The sequence below is a fragment of the Pelophylax lessonae genome, assembly GCF_965119305.1.
Source record: "Pelophylax lessonae genome assembly, chromosome: 11".
NCBI lineage: Eukaryota > Metazoa > Chordata > Amphibia > Anura > Ranidae > Pelophylax > Pelophylax lessonae.
Window position 1 is genome coordinate 2,535,796 of NC_138778.1, and position 22,447 is coordinate 2,558,242.

At 48.8% G+C, this 22,447-nt stretch overlaps 1 protein-coding gene across 1 annotated transcript in view; it reads right to left on the minus strand.

Moving 5' to 3' along the window:
* Positions 1-22,447, minus strand: part of MYH10 (myosin heavy chain 10) — a 184,037-nt gene that overhangs the window by 30,974 nt on the left and 130,616 nt on the right. The window contains 7 exon segments of the mRNA XM_082271489.1: positions 332-453; positions 1,776-1,969; positions 5,239-5,353; positions 6,741-6,914; positions 9,501-9,674; positions 15,120-15,272; positions 17,864-17,982. Of these exon segments, the coding sequence (XP_082127615.1) occupies positions 332-453; positions 1,776-1,969; positions 5,239-5,353; positions 6,741-6,914; positions 9,501-9,674; positions 15,120-15,272; positions 17,864-17,982 (1,051 nt within the window).

The following is a 22,447-nucleotide window of genomic DNA, read 5'->3' on the forward strand; positions in this document are numbered from 1 at the left end:
TTTTTTAATTGCTTTTAAGTGTAGCTGTGAGGTCTTTTTGACCCCAGATGTTTGAAAGAGGACCTCTCCTGCTTATTTCTATTACAAGGGATGTTTACATTGCTTGCAATAGGAATAAAAGTGATCCAAAAAATGTTTTTGAAAGGAGCAGTGTAAAAATAAAAAAAATAGACAAAATCCCAAATAAATCCCAAAAATAATGAATTAAAAAATAAAGTAGGACAAGCAAGAAAATTTATAGTGGATGAAAACACGACATCATTTAGGATAATGAAAAATATTTGCACAGAAGAACCCAATAGAGCTCCAACTTTAACACCGTTTCCAGTACCTCTGCCGGAACTCCTGAAAGACGATCCGGTTGGGAAATCCCTGCCGGCAGATTCGGATTCCTTCTAGAACCCCATTACACCGCAGCTGATCTAGCACCAAATGAGGGTCCAATTTACCAGCCTGTACAGGACAGAGAAAAAAATGTCATGTTTATAAAGGAAAGTTCAAAACTTGAGATTTAATTTTAAACTACAAATCCCGACCACTGGAGGGCGCTGCTTCCATCCATTATAGACATAAAGCAGGCAAGAGAAAATTGTGGACCAAATTAACCACTTAAGGACCAAGCCCATTTCTGACACTTGTTGCTTACAAGTTAAATCAGTTTTTTTTTGCCAATATTATATATGTTTTTTTAGCAGAGACCCTAGGGAAAAAATGGAAGTCATTGCAACTTTTTATGTCACACTGTATCTGACCAGCAATTTTTCAAACAAAACTGTTTCATGATTAAAAAAAAAAAAAAAAAAAAAAAAAATATACACTTAAGTTAGCCCAATTTTTTTTTTATAATGTGAAAGACAATGTTACACCGAGTAAATAGATACCCAATGTGTCACGCTTTAAAATTGCGCACGCTCATGGAATGGGGCTAAACTACGGTCTCCATAGGCAACGCTTTAAAAATATTCACAGGTTACCAGTTTAGAGCTACAGAGGAGGTCTAGTGCTAGAATTACTGCTCTGGCTCCAATGATTGTTGGGAGTCCTCACATGTGTGGTTTGAACGCTGTTTACATATGTGGGCGCAGCGTACGTATGCGTTCGCTTCTGCGTGCGAGCACTCGGGGGATTTACATTTTTTTTATTTTCCTTTTTTAGATTTTTACACTTTTAATTCAGTTTTTTTGAAAGGGTTACATTATGTCTACTGATGGTCATATCTACTTAAATTTGGGGAAAAGATTAAACTACTTCACAACTTTACATTCTAATAATAATATAAATTTACGTTTTGTAACCGCTTCAGCTCCGGAAGGTTTTACCCTCTTAATGATCAGGCCATTTTTTGCGATACAGAACTGCGTTACTTTAACTGACAATTGCGCTGTGCCCAAATACAATTGATGTACTTTTTTTTCCACAAACAGAGATTTCTTTTGGTGGTATTTGATCACCTCTGCGATTTTTATTTTTTGCACTATAAACAAAAAAAGAGCGACAATTCTGAAAAAAAATATAGCCCCCCCCCCCCTCTTTATTCTATCCAAAATGAAAAAAAAAAAAAAGTTCTACTTTAATGAGGGTGGAGGGAAGAAATGAAGGCTCGCAGTGTGCAGTAAACCAGGTTAAGCAGTCGCAGCGCTGTGCAGATTTAAAATGTATAAAAAATAAAAGCTGAATGCCATTGCAAATGGAAAAGCACCTAAAAGGACAGAATCAAGAAAAGCAGATTCAAAAACAGCAGCACTTTATTGCAGCGCCCTCCCGCCTCCTCTTACCCGTTTCTCGTGGTTGGGGATGATGCAGCGCACAAAGTTTGGGTTGGTGTTCCGCAGCGTCGCCATCAGCTTGGTCAGGGACTCCTTATACAGCTGCCCCACCGTTCGGAACATTCCCTTCTTCGTCTTATAGGCGGATCCAAAGGCCGTCTCCGTCATTCCGGCCACTTGATCCAGGCCCACGATACGATCCACTACAGAGAAGAAGGCGGGGCTTAGTGACGGTCGTCTAATATGCTGCCTGGAGTGTCCATAGAGATTAAAGGCGGCTGTTCACCTTTAAGACATTTTCTGTCTGAAACATATTCACCGTGTCCCCCCCCCCCCCCCCCCCATTATCCACCCCCTTTCTGTTTCTCCATATGTGACCCCGCGTCATAATGAAGATTTTGCGGCCGCTGGTGACAACAGATAAAATAGTTTTTGGAATGACCACACCTTGGCTGTAACAGTGACACTAATACAGCGATCAGTGCTAAAAATATGCACTGTCACTGTACTGACACTGACAAGGAAGGAGATAACATCAGGGGCAATCAAAGAGTTAACTGTGTGCCTAGGGCAGTGATGGTGAACCTTGGCCCCCCAGATGTTTTGGAACTACATTTCCCAGGATGCTCATGCACTCTGCAGTGTAGTTGAGCATCGTGGGAAATGTAGTTTCAAAACATCTGGGGTGCCAAGGTTCACCATCACTGGCCTAGGAAGTGCTCACTAATTGTGTGGGGGAGGGGCTCTGAATGGGGGGAAGACAGAGATCCTTCCTGCTTAGCAGAGACACAAGATCTCTATCTTCTCCCGTCAGATCGCCGTTCTGCCTCTCTGGCGAACAATCGTAGGTGGCCAGCAGACATCAGCTCCGCCGGACCCGCTGATTGGCTCCCTCTCTGTCCAATCAGTCCCCTAGTCGCCCCCTAGTGTCTGTTGAATGAAATAACGTTCAGGTAAAAGCAGTGACGGGACAAGGTCATCCAGCGTCCAGGGCAAGGATGTCAAACTGCGCCCCCCTTACCTGCAATAAGCCATTGCGCCCAGGGCAACCTCCCCTCCTTCCCACCCCTTGTCCCGGCCCTTGGTAATCGAGTCGACCTGCCGCAGTACAAATGCAGTACGGGGGGGTCGGCAAGTGGTTAACTTTATAATTTATTGTTCATTCGGCAGAAATTTTCCAAACTTGTCCTGAAAACAAATGAACTGTCCAAATGACTGGTTTTCAAATGATTTTTCTGTAATCACTAATAAGAGCTGACAGGTGTGTGCGATCGATCGTCCTGGGTTGTAAGGTGAAGATGAGAAATGAAGTGTGCAAAAAAAGAGGAACTGGGGGAAGAAAACCAGGAAAAGAGAGAATATGCTGGGAGGAAATGGGAATGTCTATGGAACTGGGAAATAGTGAGATGGAAATGATGGGAGGTGATGCAAAGATAGGGAGGCAGGAGTGAAAGTGGATGTCAGAGTGGAAAATGAAAAGGAATAAATGAGAATAAAAATAAATATAAAAAACAAAATATACACGTAAATATGAAAATAAATGTAAATACAAATAAAAATAAATGTAAATAGAAAAAACAAATATAAAAAAAGAAAAAAAAATGAAAATATAAATATGAAAATAACTGTAAATACAAAAAAAATTAAATAAATAAAAATTAATGAGATTAAAAATAAATATGAATACAAGAACTTCTTTGGGGTGACAGGCGTCCCGCGAGTCTGTTTGCATGATTTTACCGTGATTAGTGGGTGACATTGGCGGCAAAATCATACCGCGTTTGGGGTGCCATTGCAAGTCACGGGAATCGCACGAGCGTCCCACGTCTTGCAATGGTATGGGATTGCAGGCAGAATCGCGACAATTCTGCCTTCAATCCGAAATGTTTGAAAGAGAGCACAGATCATGGGAGGAGGGAGGGGTGGAAGGGAGGAGGGAGAAGGGGTGGAAGGGATGAGAAGGAGCAGGTCATGGAAGGAGCAGGTCATGGAAGGAGCAGGTCATGGAAGGAGCAGGTCATGGAAGGAGCAGGTCATGGAAGGAGCAGGTCATGGAAGAGAGGGGAAGGAGCAGGTCATATGTGGGGGTGGGGGGGAGAAGGTCACCCAGTAGCAAATGTGGGTGGAGGGGTATTTGAGAGAGGCAAATGAGGGAGCAGGAAGGAAAAGAGCAGGTCATATAGGGGGAGGGGAGAAGGTTATGGGGGTACAGGTCATAGAGGGCAGAGCAGGTCATATAGGGGGAGGGGAGAAGGTTATGGGGGTACAGGTCATAGAGGGCAGAGCAGGTCATACAGGGGGAGGGGAGCAGGTTATGGGGGTACAGGTCATAGAGGGCAGAGTAGGTCATGGGGTCAGTAAGACATAACATTATCTGGTTCCTTCGCCCCCTTATCATTTATTTCTAGTGCCGCTGCAATTTGCTATGTACACCTGACTGTGGCACGAAGCAAATCTAAGCTGGTAAAGCAGATTCTACCTCCTCTATCGTATCTCCGCTGCAAGCGTGCAGACTAGTCTAATAGCTGCTCTCTACATCCAGGTCTAATCTATGAACAATAAAATCACCTCCACATAGGTGGTCATAAAAGGAGGTTCTCTGGACAGTCTGTATGTCTGGCAGAAGTTAAGGAAAAAAACAAAAATAAAAAAAGGAAGAGAGGTTGGAAATAATCAGTACAGCGCTCTTTATGGTCATGGAATTTCCCCGATTTCACAGCCATACACTATGGAGATGTTCTGTGACTCCCCAGCACAGAAAACTTCACTAACTGCGACACTTGCTTGAAAGGACTCTGCGGCTTCTGCAGCGCAGAATGTAGGCGGACTTCCTTATATGGAAGTGGGCTGCTCCTGGATCTCAGCCAAGCACACAGAGCATAGGGGAGGGGGGAATATTTCCTTATCCTTGTCCTGCCCATGTCAGACTCTGATCATCAAGAGCGGTTACCAATACCAAAAAATAAAAAGAAATGCCGAAATGCTTCATATTCCACGTGAAGTCCTTTGACAGATTTGAATTATTATCACAAAAGAAACATTTAAAGTATTTGTAAAGTCTTGTTCTTTGAATAAAATGTTTTACTTACCTGCGCTGTGTAATGGTTTTGCACAGAGCAGCCCGGATCCTCTTCTTCCCCGGTCCCACGCTCCTGGCTCCTCCCTCCTGCCCCCACAGCAGGCGCGCTCCTGATCAGCAGCTCTGTGTCACATACACATGGAGCCAGGGTACGCCCCCACCCCATCCTGATTAGCTCACTGGCTGTGGATGCCATTGGCTCCCGCTGCTGCCAAAAGCCAATCAGGAGTGCGAGTCCTAGGAGAGGCTCTAGTGAACATCAATGGATTGAGAGGGGGCTCAGGTAAGTATTGGGGGGGGGCTGCACACATCACCTATATGCATAGAATGCACCTTCTGCCTTTACAACCACTTTAAGTCTAAAACAAAAGAATCAATGAGTCGTTTTCCTACCATCTTTCCAGAGCTCGGCCACAAATTTGTCTGTGGATTGGTGAAGGAGGGTGGCCACGTTGTCATTCAGAGGGTCCATGTTCTTCATGAGCCACTCATCCGCCTTATAGTCCACCTGCAGGGAGAGACCGCAGACCTGTAACTGGCAATAAGAAGAAGCCAGGACTTATGGCGCCCGTGTTTAATGCTGGATCATCCACAAAGCAGCCCAGTGTTTTGGCGATTTTCTATCACCTCACTTATTGGCCTAATGATAAATCTTATAAGATCCATAGTAAGGTGGTAGAAAAGTAGATGATAAAATCTTAAAAGCAGGGATGTTATGAATACAATGTTACCAATGGACAAAGAAAGTTACACAAAACAAAAGTTACATTACACTGTAACTTTCTCTGTCCATTGGTAACATTGTATTCGTAACATCACTGCTTTTAAGATTTTATCATCCATGTTATATTTAAATATTGATAATTGATTAATCTAAAGTTTATTTTCTGTAAAATTAAATTAGATCTTTATTTTTTTTTTAGCAGTTCTCATTCGTTATTGATTTTATTGGAAATATCTCCAACAGCATTGGCTAGATTCTTTTATAGACAAAAGGTTGGAATCACTTATAAGATTTATCATTAAGTGAATAAGTGAGGTGGTAGAAAATCGCCAAAACACTAAGCAGGAGCCCAGGGCCCAACCGAGGTGCAGGAGCCCAGGGCCCAACTGAGGTGCAGGAGCTCAGGGCCCAACCGAGGTGCAGGAGCCCAGGGCCCAACCGAGGTGCAGGAGGGCCCAGCTACAACAGTAATGTTCCTAAAATAAACCAGATTTGGTAAAAAGTTGTGTTGCTGGCTATCACCTTGCAGGAGAGGATACCGTTGTAAATGCAAATTTAGGCAGCTTCACTGTGTAATGCAATTGAAAGCCTCTAGCTTGCCGGGTGAAGCATTCTACCTTAAAGGTGAACTTTCTAGCTGATTGTGCTGGCTTACCTTGGGTTAAGTCCAATAGGGTGCATACCACCTCGTGGACTTTATTTAAAATGTATATTATTATGGAGCACCAGGAACATCGCCATCTCTGTATTTCCCCTGCTCCAACCTCCTGGTCTTAGCTCCAGTCATATGCAACCATGATGCCCACCCTCTCCCCTTCTCCTGCCCATTCACAGAGCGCTTTGTATTATGTAAACCCATTCACAAAACTCAAAGTCTTCTATGAAAGGACAGTGCACTAAAACTGCAATTTGTAAATGAAAGACATAAGATAAGGAAGTGCCATGCACCTCGTTGGACTTAACCCATATTAGGCCAGCAAACGAAAAAAAAAAAAAAGTGGAATTCCTGGAGTTCAGCTGAGATTTCTCATTCTTACATTTGCTATTAAGGGATGGTGCCATTATATATTTATTTCATCCACATAACTGTGTGACTACAAAGCATTGTGTACGATTAGTGACGGCGTGTGACTCCGTAGTCAGATTCGGAGGAGGCGCCGATGCCACCTACCCTGCCGGCGTAATGGATGATGCAGAAATCGGCTTTGTCCTTCAGCTGGCGCGGTTTCTGGAACTTGGAGTGGGTGCCCTGCTCCTGCACCAGCTTGTCCACAAAGGTCTTGTCTGTGGCTTTGGGGAACCAACACTCCTCATCCAGCAGAGCCAGGACCCCGGGAGGATTGGCCTAGGGGGGAGGAGAGACAGACAACAAAGGCTGAAAAGAAATTCTGCAGTGGTGATGGTCTACTGTAACAACAGAAAGGGTTAAAGGCCAACTCCACCATGATAATATTTAGGGTGTAGCATAGTTTCAAGCCGACCCCCCACCCCCTCTAAACCACACCCCCCTCCCCTCCTCTGACAGCATGGCGGGGGTTCTTTTACCCATAGCATCTATTACTTCTGAATTCAGCGTGGCTCTGCAGGTCTCCACTTGCACCGGTGTGTCATTTATTCACAGAGATCTGTAAATGGATGAACTACAAGTCCCATCTACCACCGTGATCACCACAGTCACAGTCCATTGACGCCTCCTCCAGCTCTCTAACTGAATGTCTGGTATGGACAGAGCTGGAGGCGGCATCACCCCTACCATTCACTGATCGCGGCCGCAATGCTTCCCGTGGGTCATTTGCAAAATGCAAAAAAAAAAAAAAATGCTCCAATTATGGGGGAATTTGTTTTTGTTTTAGCAAAAGATGGATTTAACTTTTAACCTCTTCATGACGGCACTATAGCCGAATGATGGCTACAGCGATGTCACGTATTTCCAGGAGGGTGTCATATGACGTCCTCCTGTGATTGCGCTTCCCGCGCACCCCCTGCGGCGCGCATCGGGAGTGATCATTGATTGCTGAGTCCGAAGGACACTGCTGATCACAGATCTGGGTAAAGAGCCAATCACAGTGCAAACAGAATTTTCCAGTTATCAGCATTCCTCTCCTCACACTGACAGCTCGCAAGGAGAGGAGAGCCGATAACTGCCAAATCCACACAGGAGAAATCTACACTGATCAGCAGGGCAGTGATTACCAGCGTCCTGATTATCAGTGCAGCCCCAACCGTGCCCACCAGTGATGCCAATCACTGCCCACCAGTGATGCCACCTAGTGCCGACTATCATTGCCCATCAGTGCCAACTATCAGTGCAGCCCCATCAGTGCAGCCCCATCCGTGCTCACCAGTGCAGCAAGAAATTTTACTTCCGATTTTATCGTGTGTACGGGCCTTTAGTGTCCCGATCAGGAGGGAAATAATCCTCAATTTTCTCCCAGGAACACCCAATGAGAACCCTCCCCCAATAACATTCCTGCGTTTCTGAGATGTATGAAACTAAAGTCTCAGATATTAACATTATTACTACAAACTGTCCCGGAGAACAGGGAGTGTATGACACGCACCCCCTATATTCTGCATGACACACCCTATATTCTCTATGACACACCCCATATTCTCTAGGACACACCCCATATTCTCTAGGACACACCCCATATTCTGCATGACACACCCTATATTCTCTATGACACACCCTATATTCTCTATGACACACCCTATATTCTCTATGACACACCCTATATTCTCTATGACACACCCTATATTCTCTAGGACACACCCTATATTCTCTAGGACACACCCCATATTCTCTAAGACACACCCCATATTCTCTAGGACACACCCCATATTCTCTAGGACACACCCCATATTCTCTAGGACACACCCCATATTCTCTAGGACACACCCCATATTCTCTAGGACACACCCCATATTCTCTAGGACACACCCCATATTCTCTAGGACACACCCCATATTCTCTAGGACACACCCTATAATCCCTATAATTCTCTATGGGGGGGGGGAAGCTGCGAGGGGGGGCTGTAAGCAGGGGGTGTGTGCAGGGGGGCTGTGTAATAAGCAGGGGGTGTGTGTAATATGCAGCAGGGGTGTGTGTAAAAAAAGAAAAAAAAAAAAGGACCAAAATTAAAAAAAAAAAAAAAAAAAAAAAAAAAAAGGTTCATAGTTGGTTATAAAATTTTGCAAACAGGTACCTTTTCTACTTCATTGATGTGCGCCGATGAGGCTGCACTGATGGGCACTGATAGGCGGCACTGGTGGGCACTGCTGAGCAGTACTTATGGGCACTGTTAGGTGGCACTGGTGGGCACTGATGAGGCAGCCGTGACTCTCCGTGTGCAGGGCCAATGTCCCGTTTACACAAACCGGTAATCTGCTTTTTTTTTTTTCTCCTCATGCGGTCATTGTGAGGAAAGAAAAGCCGGTTACCAGCTTCTGCTACATCACTGTCATTGGCTGACAGCTGATCACGTGGTAAGGGGGCCGGGATATGTTCGGTTATCAGCAGAGTCTCATGGACTCGCTGTTTACAAAGCGCATCGCCCGTGCCCCACAGGGGGCGTGCAAGCAGCGTGAGCACAGGAGGATGTACATGGACGCCCTCCCGGCAACTTAGGTCTGCGCTGTCGCCGTCTTTCTGCTATAGCGCGGGCATGAAGCGGTTAAAGGTTAACTTCGGGAAAAAAATAATATAGCATATGCAATTTTGACGCATTGTATTTAAAATGTCTCAAATCTCAAATTCCCTTTCAATCTAATTTTTTCTTGTAAAATTCAATCTGACCACCTGGAGGCGCTCTGTACACAGAATGTATACAGAACCCCTCTCACACATCAATCAGGACTCTCTCACACAGCAGGTAAAGGATGAGGTTTGATTGGCTCTAGGTTGCTGCACGCAATGGACGAGCGTACTTACCGGCCTCTCGATGAGGTCAATACAGGGCTGGAGGTCCAGGCCAAAGTCGATGAAGTTCCACTCGATGCCCTCCCGCTGGTACTCCTCCTGCTCCAGGATGAACATGGTATGGTTGAAGAGCTGCTGAAGCTTCTCATTGGTGTAATTGATGCAGAGCTGTTCAAAGGAGTTCAGCTGCAAGAGGAAAGGAAGAGTGAGAGCCGCCACAATGTAACAAATCACAATAAAAGATGCAAAAAACTAAACCATGAGCAGGTGTGATATTCTTTACAGAACATATACAGTGAGAGGAAAAAGTATTTGACCCCCTGCTGATTTTGTATGTTTGCCCACTGACAGAGAAATGATCAGTCTATAATTTTATTGGTCGGTTTATTTTACCAGTGAGAGACAAAATAACAAAAATATCCAGAAAATTTTTTTTTTAAAAAAGTTATAAAATGAGTGAAATAAGTATTTGATCCCCCAATCAATCAGCAGATTTCTGGCTCCCAGGTGTCTTCTATACAGGTAACAAGCTGAGATTAGGAGGATTCTCTTATAGGGAGTGCTCCTAATCTCAGCTTGTTACCTGTATAGAAGACACCTGTCCACAGAATCAACCAATCAGATTCCAATCTCTCCACCATGGCCAAGACCAAAGAGCTGTCCAAGGATGTCAGGGAGAAGATTGGAGACCTACACAAGGCTGGAATGGCTACAAGACCATCGCCAGGCAGCTTGGTGAGAGGTGACAACAGTTGGTTGGAAGAAACAGAAAATAACTGTCAGTCTCCCTCAGTCTGGGGCTCCATGGAAGATCTCACCTCGTGGAGTTCCAATGATGATGGAGAACGGTGAGGAATCAGCCCAGAACTACACGGGAGAATCTTCTCAATGATCTCAGCTGGGACCATCGTCACCAAGAAAACAATTGGTAACACACTACACCATGGAGGACTGAAATCCTGCAGCACCCGCAAGGTCCCCCTGCTCAGGAAATCACATGGTACAGCCCATCTGATGTCTGCTAATGAACATCTGAATGATTCAGAGGAGAACTGGGGGAAAGTGTTGTGGTCAGAGGAGACCAAAATCAAGATCTTTGGCATCAACTCAACTCACCGTGATTGGAGGAGGAGGAGGAATGCTGCCTATGACCCCAAGAACACCATCCCCCACCGTCACACATGGAGGTGGAAACATTATGATTTGGGGGTGTTTTTCTGCTAAGGGGACAACTTCACTGCATCAAAAGGACGATGGGCGGGGCCATGTACCATCAAATCTTAGGTGAGAACCTCCTTCCCTCAGCCAGGGCATTGAAAATGGGTCATGGATGGGAATTCCAGCATGACAATGACCCAAAACACACGGCCAAGGCAACAAAGGAGTGGCTCAAGAAGAAGCACATTAAGGTCCTGGAGTGGCCTAGCCAGTCTGCAGACATCAATCCCATAGAAAATATGTGGAGGGAGATGAAGGTTTGAGTTACCAAACATCTCCAAACCTTAACCTTGGAGAGGATCTGCAGAGAGGAGAAAATCCCTCCTGAGATGTGTGTGAACCTGGTGCTTGTAGAAAGGACTGTGGTAGTCCTGCAGGACTGGGTGCTCACCAAGGTCTGCAACCTAAGAAGTCCATATGCTTGTACAAAGAAAGCGGCACTTCCAGTCTCAGGAAGTAGAAACTTAAGTTTTATTTCTTCAAATCAAAAAGTCCAACATCAATATGTAGCAAGACGAACCGGATAGCAGACGCGTTTCACACCATGTGCTTATTCATGAGCAATGACCTCTGATTGCCAACAAGGGTTTCTCCACCAACTACTAAGGGGATCAAATACTTATTTCACTCATTAAAATGCAAATCAATTTATAACTTTTTTGAAATGGGTTTTTCTGGATATTTTTGTTGTTATTCCGTCTCTCACTGGTAAAATAAACCGACCAATAAAATTATAGACTGATCATTTCTAGGTTTAGTGCAGGGTTCATAGCCCTGAATTGTATGGGATGACGCAGAGGGACCGCACATTGCCCAGAGCATTGGGCAGAAGAGATCAGTACTGGAGCCTGCCAGACCGAGGGATAGGGGAAGAAATACACCTCCCCTCCCCCGCAACCCCAGACTCAACCAGAATTTAACCCTTGCAGTGCAGAGGAGGGGGTGGGGCTTACTGGAAGGGGAGATTCTAATTCCCGAAGTTCAGCTTCAATTTTAAAAACAATTATCTAAGCGAAGGAATCACAAGAAAAGATAAGATTAGAAATGACGAAACCGATAATGAACTGAAGATGACGCATGCCGTCCAATCACATGCCGCTAATTTGGAAGCTCTGAGTTATAATTTGCAGACACCGAAGTTTCTGAAGAAAATGAGACTTTTTATTTATCCTCTTCCCAGATGAGTAACAAACAGAGCATCCAGAAATATTCGCTGCACTTCACTTCTTAAACATTTTATGTTACAGCCTTATTCCAACATGGATTCCATTCATTATTTTCCTCACAATTCTACAAACCCCTCCCCCATAATGACAACGTGAGAGAAGTTTGTTTGAAATCTTTGTAAATTTATTAAAAATAAAAAAGGAAAAAATCCCATGTACATAAGTATTCACACCCTTTGCCATGTACATAAGTATTCACACCCTTTGCCATGACGCTCAGAATTGAGCTCAGGTGCCTCCTGTTTCCACTGATCATCCTTGAGATGTTTCTACAACTTGATTGGAGTCCACCTGTGGTAAATTCAGTTGATTGGACATGATTTGGAAAGGCACACCTGTCTATATAAGGTCCCACAGGTAACAGTGCATGTCAGAGCACAAACCAAGCCATGAGGTCCAAGGAATTGTCTGTAGACCTCGGAGACAGGATTGTATGGAGGCACAGATCGGGGGAAGGGTACAGAAACATTTCTGCAGCATTGAAGGTCCCAATGAGCACAGTGGCCTCCATCATCTGTAAATGGAAGAAGTTTGGAACCACCAGGACTCTTCCTAGAGCAGCCACCCAGCCAGCGATCGGGGGAGGGGGGCCTTAGTCAGGGAGGTGACCAAGAACCCGATGGTCACTCTGACAGAGCTCCAGCATTTCTCTGTGGAGAGAGGAGAACCTTCCAGAAGAACAACCATCTCTGCAGCAATCAGGCCTGTATGGGTGTGGCCAGACGGAAGCCACTCCTCAGTAAAAGTCACATGACAGCCCACCTGGAGTTTACCAAAAGTCACCTGAAGGACTCTCAGACCATGAGAAACAAAATTCTCTGCTCTGATGAAACAAAGATTGAACTCTTTGGCCTGAATGGCAAGCGTCATGTCTGGAAGAAACCAGGCACCGCCCATCACCTGGCCAATACCATCCCTACTGTGAAGCATGGTGGTGGCAGCATCAGACTGTGGGGATGTTTTCAGCGGCAGGAACTGGGAGACTAGTCAGGATGGAGGGGAAGATGAATGCAGCAATGTACAGAGACATCCTTAATGAAAACCTTCTCCAGAGCGCTCTGGACCTCAGACTGGGGTGAAGGTTCATCTTCTAACAGGACAACGACCCTAAGCACACAGCCAAGATAACAAAGGAGTGGCTACGGGACAACTCTGTGAATGTCCTTGAGTGGCCCCCCACAGCCCAGACTTGAACCCGATTGAACATCTCTGGAGAGATCTGAAAATGGCTGTGCATCGACCCTCCCCCATCCAACCTGATGGAGCTTGAGAGGTCCTGCAAAGAAGAATGGGAGAAACTGCCCAAAAATAGGAGTGCCAAGCTTGTAGCATCATACTCAGAAATACTGGAGGCTGGAATTGGTGCCAAAGGAGCTTCACCAAAGTATTGAGCAAAGGGTGCGAATACTTATGTACATGGCAAAGGGTATGAATACTTATGTACATGGGATTTATTTCCTTTTTTATTTTTAATAAATTTTCAAATATTTCAAACAAACTTCTCTCACGTTGTCATTATGGGGGAGGGGTTTGTAGAATTTTGAGGAAAATAATGAATGGAATCCATGTTGGAATGCGGCTGTAACATAAAATGTGGAAGAAGTGAAGCGCTGTGAGAACTTTCCGGATGCGCTGTATGTATGCAGGGACGGGTAGAGTTTACTGTGGAAAGGCGACACGCCAGGCTCAGCAATGTAAAAATACCTTGCCTGGCACACTGGAGGCGCCTGCTGGGGGCGCTCCTGTAACAGATACAGTAAATCGCAGTTCCTGATCACATTGTCCACAAATCCGTTATGAGTTAATTTCATTCATACCAGCTGTGCCTTCCTATAGGGGTACCTGGGCCAATCACAGCACCCGATACCATGTGATTGGCTGCATGTCAACAATGAGCACAGCTGTTATAAATGGAATCCATTAACTACTCCAGAAGATTTACCCCCCCTTCATGACCAGGCCATGTTTTGCTAAACGGCACTGCGCTGCTTTAAAAATTGCGCAGTTGTGCGACGCTGTCCCCAAATTAAATTTATGTCAATTTTTTCCACACAAATAAAGCTTATTTTTGGGGGTATTTGATCACCTCTGGGGTTTATTTTTTGCACTATAAACAAGAAAAGACCGACAGTTTTGAAAAAAAAAAAAATAATAATTTTACTTTCTGCCATAAAAAACATATCCAATAAAAAATGTAAAAAAATAAAATATAATATAATAATAATTATAATTTTACTTCCTGTTATAAAACATCCAATAAAAAAAAAAAAATGAAAAACAAAAAATCAAATGTCTTCATAATTTTAGGCCAATTTGTTTTCTGCTCCATATTTTTGGTAAAAAAAAATCCCAATAAGCGTATTTTGATTGGTTTGCGCCAAACGATGGGATATACACTGGAATTTTTATTATAGTAATGGCGACGATCAGCAACTTATAGCAGGACTGCGATAATGAGGCGGACAATCTGACACTAACTGACACTTTGTGGGAACCAGTGACAATTTTTTATTGGAAATGTTTTATAGCAGAAAGTAAAATATTGCTAAAAAAAAAAAAAAAAAAAAAAAAAAAAAAAAAAAAAAAAAAAAAAAAAATGGTCAGCCTTTTTTTCTTTATAGTGCAAAAATAAGGTGGTGATGAAATACCACCAAAAGAAAGCTCCAATTGTGGGGAGGGAAAAGGACAAACTTAATTTGGGTACAGCATCGCACGACCGCGCAACTGTCAGTTAAAGTAGCGCAGTGCTGAATAGCATAAAACAGCGTGGTCATAAAGGGGGGTAAATCTTCCAGAGGTCACCTGGTAAACAAAAGCATGAGCATTTTATTTAGGAGTATTTGGAGCTCCTATGAGGCCCCTTTCACACTTCTACAACTTGAGTCGCATGACTTTCACTGGACTTGAAGCAATGCCTGAGTAGAGGTCTTAGACTTCAATTCGGACCAAAGTAGTGCAGGGATTACTTTGAAGTCGCACAGATATGAACGGTACTTAATGGAAATCATGGGGTACGACTTCTCATGCGACTTTTCCGTCTCAAGTCACAGGAAAAGTCGCACAAGTGTGAAAAGGGCCTAGAAAAGTAAAAGGTTCTCGTTGTACTGATGAGACTTCATGCTGATATCGCTGGGTGACTGACAGGTATGCGATATGCAGGGGGGGAGGGTGAACTCCCCCGACTCACCTCGAAGATCTCGAAGCCGGCGATGTCCAGGATTCCGATGAAGGAAGCTCCTTGGCGTTTGGTGCGATCCAGAGCTTTGTTAATCCGGTGGACCAGCCAGCGGAAGAGGCGCTCGTAGGTTGCTTTGGCGAGAGCTTCCATAGCAAAATCCGCCTGCAAAGAGAGAGAAGCCAACACTTCCGATTACCGGCAAAAATCAAATATTATACAAAAAAGACAACCGGGATTATTGGAGGTTTTATTCCCTGACCATCCTGCCACAAGATTGTTCGGGACTCCAACCAGCCAGAAGACGTTCCGGCTTGTTTGCTCGGGTATCCTGGTGGGATGGAAGTTCCGGGCAGAGCGGCGGAAAGGGGGGGGGGCGTCCCCTCCCATTCGCTGGGATAACGGCTAAGTGGCTGCTGAGCCCCATTGGCGGTTATCTCATGAAAGCCAACCGCCGGCTCTTTACGGTACCGAGGTGATGCCTGCAGCTGCAGATCATCCCGCTACAACCACTTCTCTGAGCCGATGTACAGGGACTGGAGACACAGGAGACACAGGGGACACAGAGACAGGGGACACAGGGACAGGGGACACAGGGACAGGGGACACAGGGACAGGGGACACAGGGACAGGGGACACAGGGACAGGGGACACAGGGACAGGGGACACAGGGACAGGGGACACAGGGACAGGGGACATTGATTTGCGGGAAGTGGTTAAAAGCCTTCTCAACCTTTCACAACATTTTCATAAATACATCCACGTAAGTGTTTGTAAAGTCTTGTTTTTTTTTTCCTCCTCTCTTGGGTCCCCCGCCGGCTCCCCTGGCCCCTCCCTCCTGCCAATGCCCCCACAGCAAACAGCTTGCTATGGGGGCACCCGAGCGAAGCCGCTGCCCTGTGTGTCTATTCTGATATGGAACTGAGGCAGGGCCCCGCCCCTTATCTCTCCTCATTGGCTTACTGACTTTGATTGACAGCAGCAGGAGCTAATGGCTCCCTGCTGCAGTTTAAGACAAGACAGACGAGATTCTCGTGCAACATTGCTGGATCAAGATTAGGCTCAGGTAAGTATGGGGGGGGGGGGGGCATGGGGGTTGCTGCACACAGAATGCATTAAGATAAAAAAAAAAACTTCCGACTTTAGAACCACTTTAAAGAGGAAGTAAACCCTCCTCTACAACTTGTATCTATAGGTGATCCTATGATAAGTCTTACCTATAGGTACTGTAAATATCTCCTAAACTTGTACCGTTTAGGAGATATTTACCTTACATGTCGCCAGTGACGTCACTGGCGCATGCGCTCTGAAGGAACGGCCGATCGTGCCGTTCCTTCAGAGCCCCGTGCCGTGACTGTCGGCTCTAGCGCGCGTGCGCGGGAGTGACGTCACCGCGACTCCGGCCAATCAGATGGCCGGATGCCGCGATCCCGGAAGACGGGCGACTAGACATGTCGCCCGTCATAGAGGTGAGTGAGCAGCATGGCGGGGGCTCGTTCTGAGGTAAGTATTGCATAATGAGCTAGTATGCGATGCATACTAGCTCATTATGTCTTTCTTTTGCAGGGTGTAAAAAAAAAAAAAAAAACTCAAACGAGTTTACAACCTCTTTAAGGCTAAATTTCAGAACTCCGCTCCTTTGTAAAAAGTGAAGGCACACACTGAGTTAAGTCAAAGGAGGTACATGACATCTCCTGAACTTATCTCTATTATTTATATCTGACAGTTTTATTGCACTCCCGGAAGTAAGACGGTTACCATTGTATTTTCGGGAGCCCGACACTGATGCTTCAGGTCTAAGCATCTTCAACATTAGAGTCAGTGCAGCTGCTATGCCCGCCCTCCTTTCCAATCACAGAAGCCTTTGTATTATGTCAACTCATTCACAAAATACAGAGGCTTCTGTGAATGGGCAGCAGAGAGGAGGGGCAGGCATAGCTCCTCTGTGTGCTTCTTTCTACTCTCTCACAGCCTTGAGTGACGGTGTATGCTCCGGCAGAGTCATAAACCTGCCAGATATAAAGTTCAAGAGATGTCATGCACCTCCTTGGAGTGTGCCTTCACTTTTTACAAAGTGGCTGAATTCCCAGAATTCGGCTTTAACAGAAAAAAAAGTGCACTTTTATTACATTATTTGCATTGAGGCCTGCAGAGCATTACACCTGTGACCACTGCATTACAAGTGCAAAGCACAGGCTTCTGCGCACTGCTTACCACCAGCCCCACTAAAAAAAAGTTCAGCCTTCCCCCCCTCCTTCCCCCGCCGCTGGGCCATTCACAAAAGTTCAGCCTCCCTCCTTCCCCCGCCATTGGACCATTCACAAAAGCTCAGCCTCCCTCCTCCATCCCCCGCCACTCTGCCATTCACAAAAGTTCTGCCTCCCCTCCTTCCCCTGCCGCTGGACCATTCACAAAGCGCCACGCTCATCACGCATGCGCAGTAGGGAACTATTAAAAGGAATGGCGGCAGCACCCTAGAACCGATTAAAAAAATGCCTGGATGCCTAGTGTCCTAATATTAAAATATCAGCAGCTGCAGTATTTGTACAGGATTTGTAGCTGCTGACTTTTAATTTTTTGGTGGGGGGGAGGGGTGGGGCTGAAGCTCCGCTTTAGGAACACATTTAGTCTATAAATAGAGGGAAGAAGGAAAGGTATCCGCACCATAACTCCTGGTGTCCTGAAAATAAGGGGTGAGCGTCCCTTCATGTCCTTCAGAGACGCTCATAGACGCACATTTTGGGGGCGGTGCTCACCTGTTCCTTGGTCTGCGCCTTCTGTACGTAGTCTCTGCCCACTTTGATGCGCGGGGTCAGGATGGCTCGGGTGAACTCCATGACATGGATGCCCAGCAGGTGGCAGAGTTTCTGTGCGGCTGGAATGAGAAGAGAAGAGATGAGGCCCTGGCACACAACTCACCTCCTCCTAACCCCCCCCCCCCATGTTGTCTGAGAGGGGGGGGGGGCAGATGCCAAATCCCCGACATCTGCTGAAAATCAGCCCCTCGCTCTGTATAATATTGACCCCGCCCAACTAATGCAGGTATATGTCCGTCATGCTGCACTATGCGCAGTACTGCACCGCTCTGCACCATACAGTCTGATAAAAAAGAGAACCTTTCATTCCACAACCCAATGATCCGATATCAGCTCCATACATCCCAGGAGCTTCCAAATAAAAGGTGTGCTGGGTCTTGCAGTTCATTTTAAAAAGCAGATGAAGCCTAGAATGGAAAAGATTGTCCACTGTCAGCATCCTGCAGAGAAACACCATTGCACTCCGTGTGGAAGCAGCGGTCTCCTTGCAGAGGTCTGACACACCCCCTGCTAAGTCCGGGCTCTTCAATTAGCAGGGAGCGTACCTTAATTTTATTGAAGGGCTCCGACTCCAGACCCGGGAACTCAGCACAGGGATGGTGAGAACCCCTCATAATGGGCTCTGAGTGTACACTTCCTCCCCCATATGAGCTATGCAGAGTGGGTGTATGGGGCATTCCAGACTCGCCAGGATTATGATTTGGAAACACTTTTTCTAGTTAGTCTAGTACTCCATTAGCACGGTGCCAGAGTATCCTTACGGAGTAAAATCCTCCCTGTTGAGGTGGTGGTGCAGAACATTCTGGGTGAGGTTGGGAAAATTCGGAGTCTTGAGAAAGACAGGTGGCAGCAGGAGGCCTGGATAAAGGCGTGGAGGAATATCAGGACTCTGTAGCTGCTGCCTGCTGATCTCGGGGTGTGCAGCTTTTCTTTCTGTCCTTGCTTCACTCCACACAGGGATGGTGGGAACCCCTCATAATGGGCACAGCGGGGGTACAGACCCGGGAACTCAGCACAGGGATGGTGGGAACCCCTCGTAATGGGCACAGGGATGGTGAGAACCCCTTATGATGGGCACAGGGATGGTGGAACCCCTCATAATGGCCACAGGTATGGTGGAACCCCTCATAATGGGCACAGGGATGGTGGAACCCCTCATAATGGGCACAGCGGGTGCACAGGGATGGTGGAACCCCTCATGATGGGCACAGGGATGGTGGAACCCCTTATAATGGGCACAGGGATGGTGGAACCCCTCATAATGGGCACAGGGATGGGGGGAACCCCTCATAATGGGCACAGGGATGGTGGAACCCCTCATAATGGGCACAGGGATGGTGGAACCCCTCATAATGGGCACAGGGATGGTGGAAACCCCTCATAATGGGCACAGGGATGGTGGAACCCCTCATAATGGGCACAGGGATGGTGGAAACCCCTCATAATGGGCACAGGGATGGTGGAAACCCCTCATAATGGGCACAGTGATGGTGGAACCCCTCATAATGGGCACAGCAGGTGTGTAGTGATGGTGGAACCCCTCATAATGGGCACATGCCTGTGAATCCTATTGGTCACTGTGGACATTAGTAGCAGACTATCCATACTTTATCCCGGGATCCCCCTTTATGGTGTAATCAGTGGAAGAGTCTTTGTGGCACGGAATGGATTTTCCCGTCGCTCTGCTGAGAAGAGTAATATGATATTGATTACTTCAGCCGGGCGCTATGCACCCCCCTCCCCCGACCGCCGTCCTTCCACGCACATCGCACACTCGGGGGACGCGCGCTGCAAACGTTTGAAGTTTTTGCCCAATTTTCATTTTTCTTTGTTGTGACCACAGATTTGCTTTCATTCTTTTTATAGGAAGTCGGTGATTTGGATTGATGGGAAGACAAAGAGTTCGGGCGCGGCTGTCTGTGATCCGCTGCCCAGAGGATTCTGGGTAATTAAAGGGGAAATCCGCACAATGCTGAGACTTTGATGTGATTACTCGTTGACTTCTATCTCTTGGCTCTCAGCTCACAGTGTGCGGTGATATCAGAGGAAGCCATTTCTGTCCTGGAGAGGAGCCGCTACACCTGTGCACGACTGGACGGGGGGCCGAGGGGGGGGGGGGGGGTGGGGGAGTGAAGGGCTGGACAGGGGGCCGGTGGGAGGAGTGAAGGGCTGGACGGGGGACTGGAGGGAGGAGTAAAGGGCTGGACGGGGGACTGGAGGGAGGAGTGAAGGGCTGGCCAGGGAAAAGAGTGAAGGGCTGGGCGGGGGGAGGAGTGAAGGGCTGGACGGGGGGGAGGAGTGAAGGGCTGGATGGGGGGCCAGGGGGAGGAGTGAAGGGCTGGATGGGGGGCCAGGGGGAGGAGTGAAGGGCTGGACGGGGGGCCAGGGGGGAGGAGTGAAAGACTGGACGGGGGGCCAGGGGGCAGGAGTGAAGGACTGGAAAGGGGGCCGGGGGCAGGAGTGAAGGACTGGACGGGGGGCCGGGGGGAGGAGTGAAGGACTGGACGGGGGGCCGGGGGGAGGAGTGAAGGACTGGACGGGGGGCCGGGGGGAGGAGTGAAGGACTGGACGGGGGGGCCGGGGGGAGGAGTGAAGGACTGGACGGGGGGGCCGGGGGGAGGAGTGAAGGACTGGACGGGGGGCCGGGGGGAGGAGTGAAGGACTGGACGGGGGGCCGGGGGGAGGAGTGAAGGACTGGACGGGGGGCCGGGGGGAGGAGTGAAGGACTGGACGGGGGGGCCGGGGGGAGGAGTGAAGGACTGGACGGGGGGGCCGGGGGGAGGAGTGAAGGACTGGACGGGGGGGCCGGGGGGAGGAGTGAAGGACTGGACGGGGGGGCCGGGGGGAGGAGTGAAGGACTGGACGGGGGGGCCGGGGGGAGGAGTGAAGGACTGGACGGGGGGGCCGGGGGGAGGAGTGAAGGACTGGACGGGGGGGCCGGGGGGAGGAGTGAAGGACTGGACGGGGGCCGGGGGGAGGAGTGAAGGACTGGACGGGGGCCGGGGGGAGGAGTGAAGGACTGGACGGGGGCCGGGGGGAGGAGTGAAGGACTGGACGGGGGCCGGGGGGAGGAGTGAAGGACTGGACGGGGGCCGGGGGGAGGAGTGAAGGACTGGACGGGGGGCCGGGGGGAGGAGTGAAGGACTGGACGGGGGCCGGGGGGAGGAGTGAAGGACTGGACGGGGGCCGGGCGGAGGAGTGAAGGACTGGACGGGGGGCCGGGGGGGAGGAGTGAAGGACTGGACGGGGGGCAGGGGGGAGGAGTGAATGCCTGGACGGGGGGGCCGGGGGGAGGAGTGAAGGACTGGACGGGGGGGCCGGGGGGAGGAGTGAAGGACTGGACGGGGGGGCCGGGGGGAGGAGTGAAGGACTGGACGGGGGGGCCGGGGGGAGGAGTGAAGGACTGGACGGGGGGGCCGGGGGGAGGAGTGAAGGACTGGACGGGGGCCGGGGGGAGGAGTGAAGGACTGGACGGGGGCCGGGGGGAGGAGTGAAGGACTGGACGGGGGCCGGGGGGAGGAGTGAAGGACTGGACGGGGGGGCCGGGGGGAGGAGTGAAGGACTGGACGGGGGCCGGGGGGAGGAGTGAAGGACTGGACGGGGGCCGGGGGGAGGAGTGAAGGACTGGACGGGGGCCGGGGGGAGGAGTGAAGGACTGGACGGGGGGGAGGAGTGAAGGACTGGACGGGGGCCGGGGGGAGGAGTGAAGGACTGGACGGGGGCCGGGGGGAGGAGTGAAGGACTGGACGGGGGCCGGGGGGAGGAGTGAAGGACTGGACGGGGGCCGGGGGGAGGAGTGAAGGACTGGGCCGGGGGGGAGGAGTGAAGGACTGGACGGGGGGCAGGGGGGAGGAGTGAATGCCTGGACGGGGGGCCGGGGGGGGGGAGGAGTGAATGCCTGGACGGGGGGCCGGGGGGGGGAGGAGTGAAGGACTGGACGGGGGACAAGTGAAGGACTGGACGGGGGGCAGGGGGGAGGAGTGAAGGACTGGACGGGGGCCGGGGGGAGGAGTGAAGGACTGGACGGGGGGCCGGGGGGGAGGAGTGAAGGACTGGACAGGGGGCAGGGGGGAGGAGTGAATGCCTGGACGGGGGGCCGGGGGGGGGGAGGAGTGAAGGACTGGACGGGGGACAAGTGAAGGACTGGACGGGGGGCAGGGGGGAGGAGTGAAGGGCACTCGGATCACCTAACTTAGAGGAACTTAAAATAGACAATGAAAAGATAAAAAGCTTCTTTCAAAGATATTCACCCCTCCATTGCCGTACTTAGCAATTCTTTGCCGACCCCAAAACGAGGGCTCCCCACTCTGACCCCGATCAAAGGGGCCCCCTGGTCCGACCCGTTGGTCCCCCCCGCTCTGACCCTGATTCGAGGGCTTCAACTCTGATTGGAAAGCTCAAACTCTTTGGGTTCAGATTGCCTGACTCCCTTTTTTTTTGGGGGGGTTCACAGTTTTGAAACTGACCCCCCACTCTGACTCAGATTGGAGGGCTTTAGCTCTGATTGTAAAGCTCCCCCTCTGT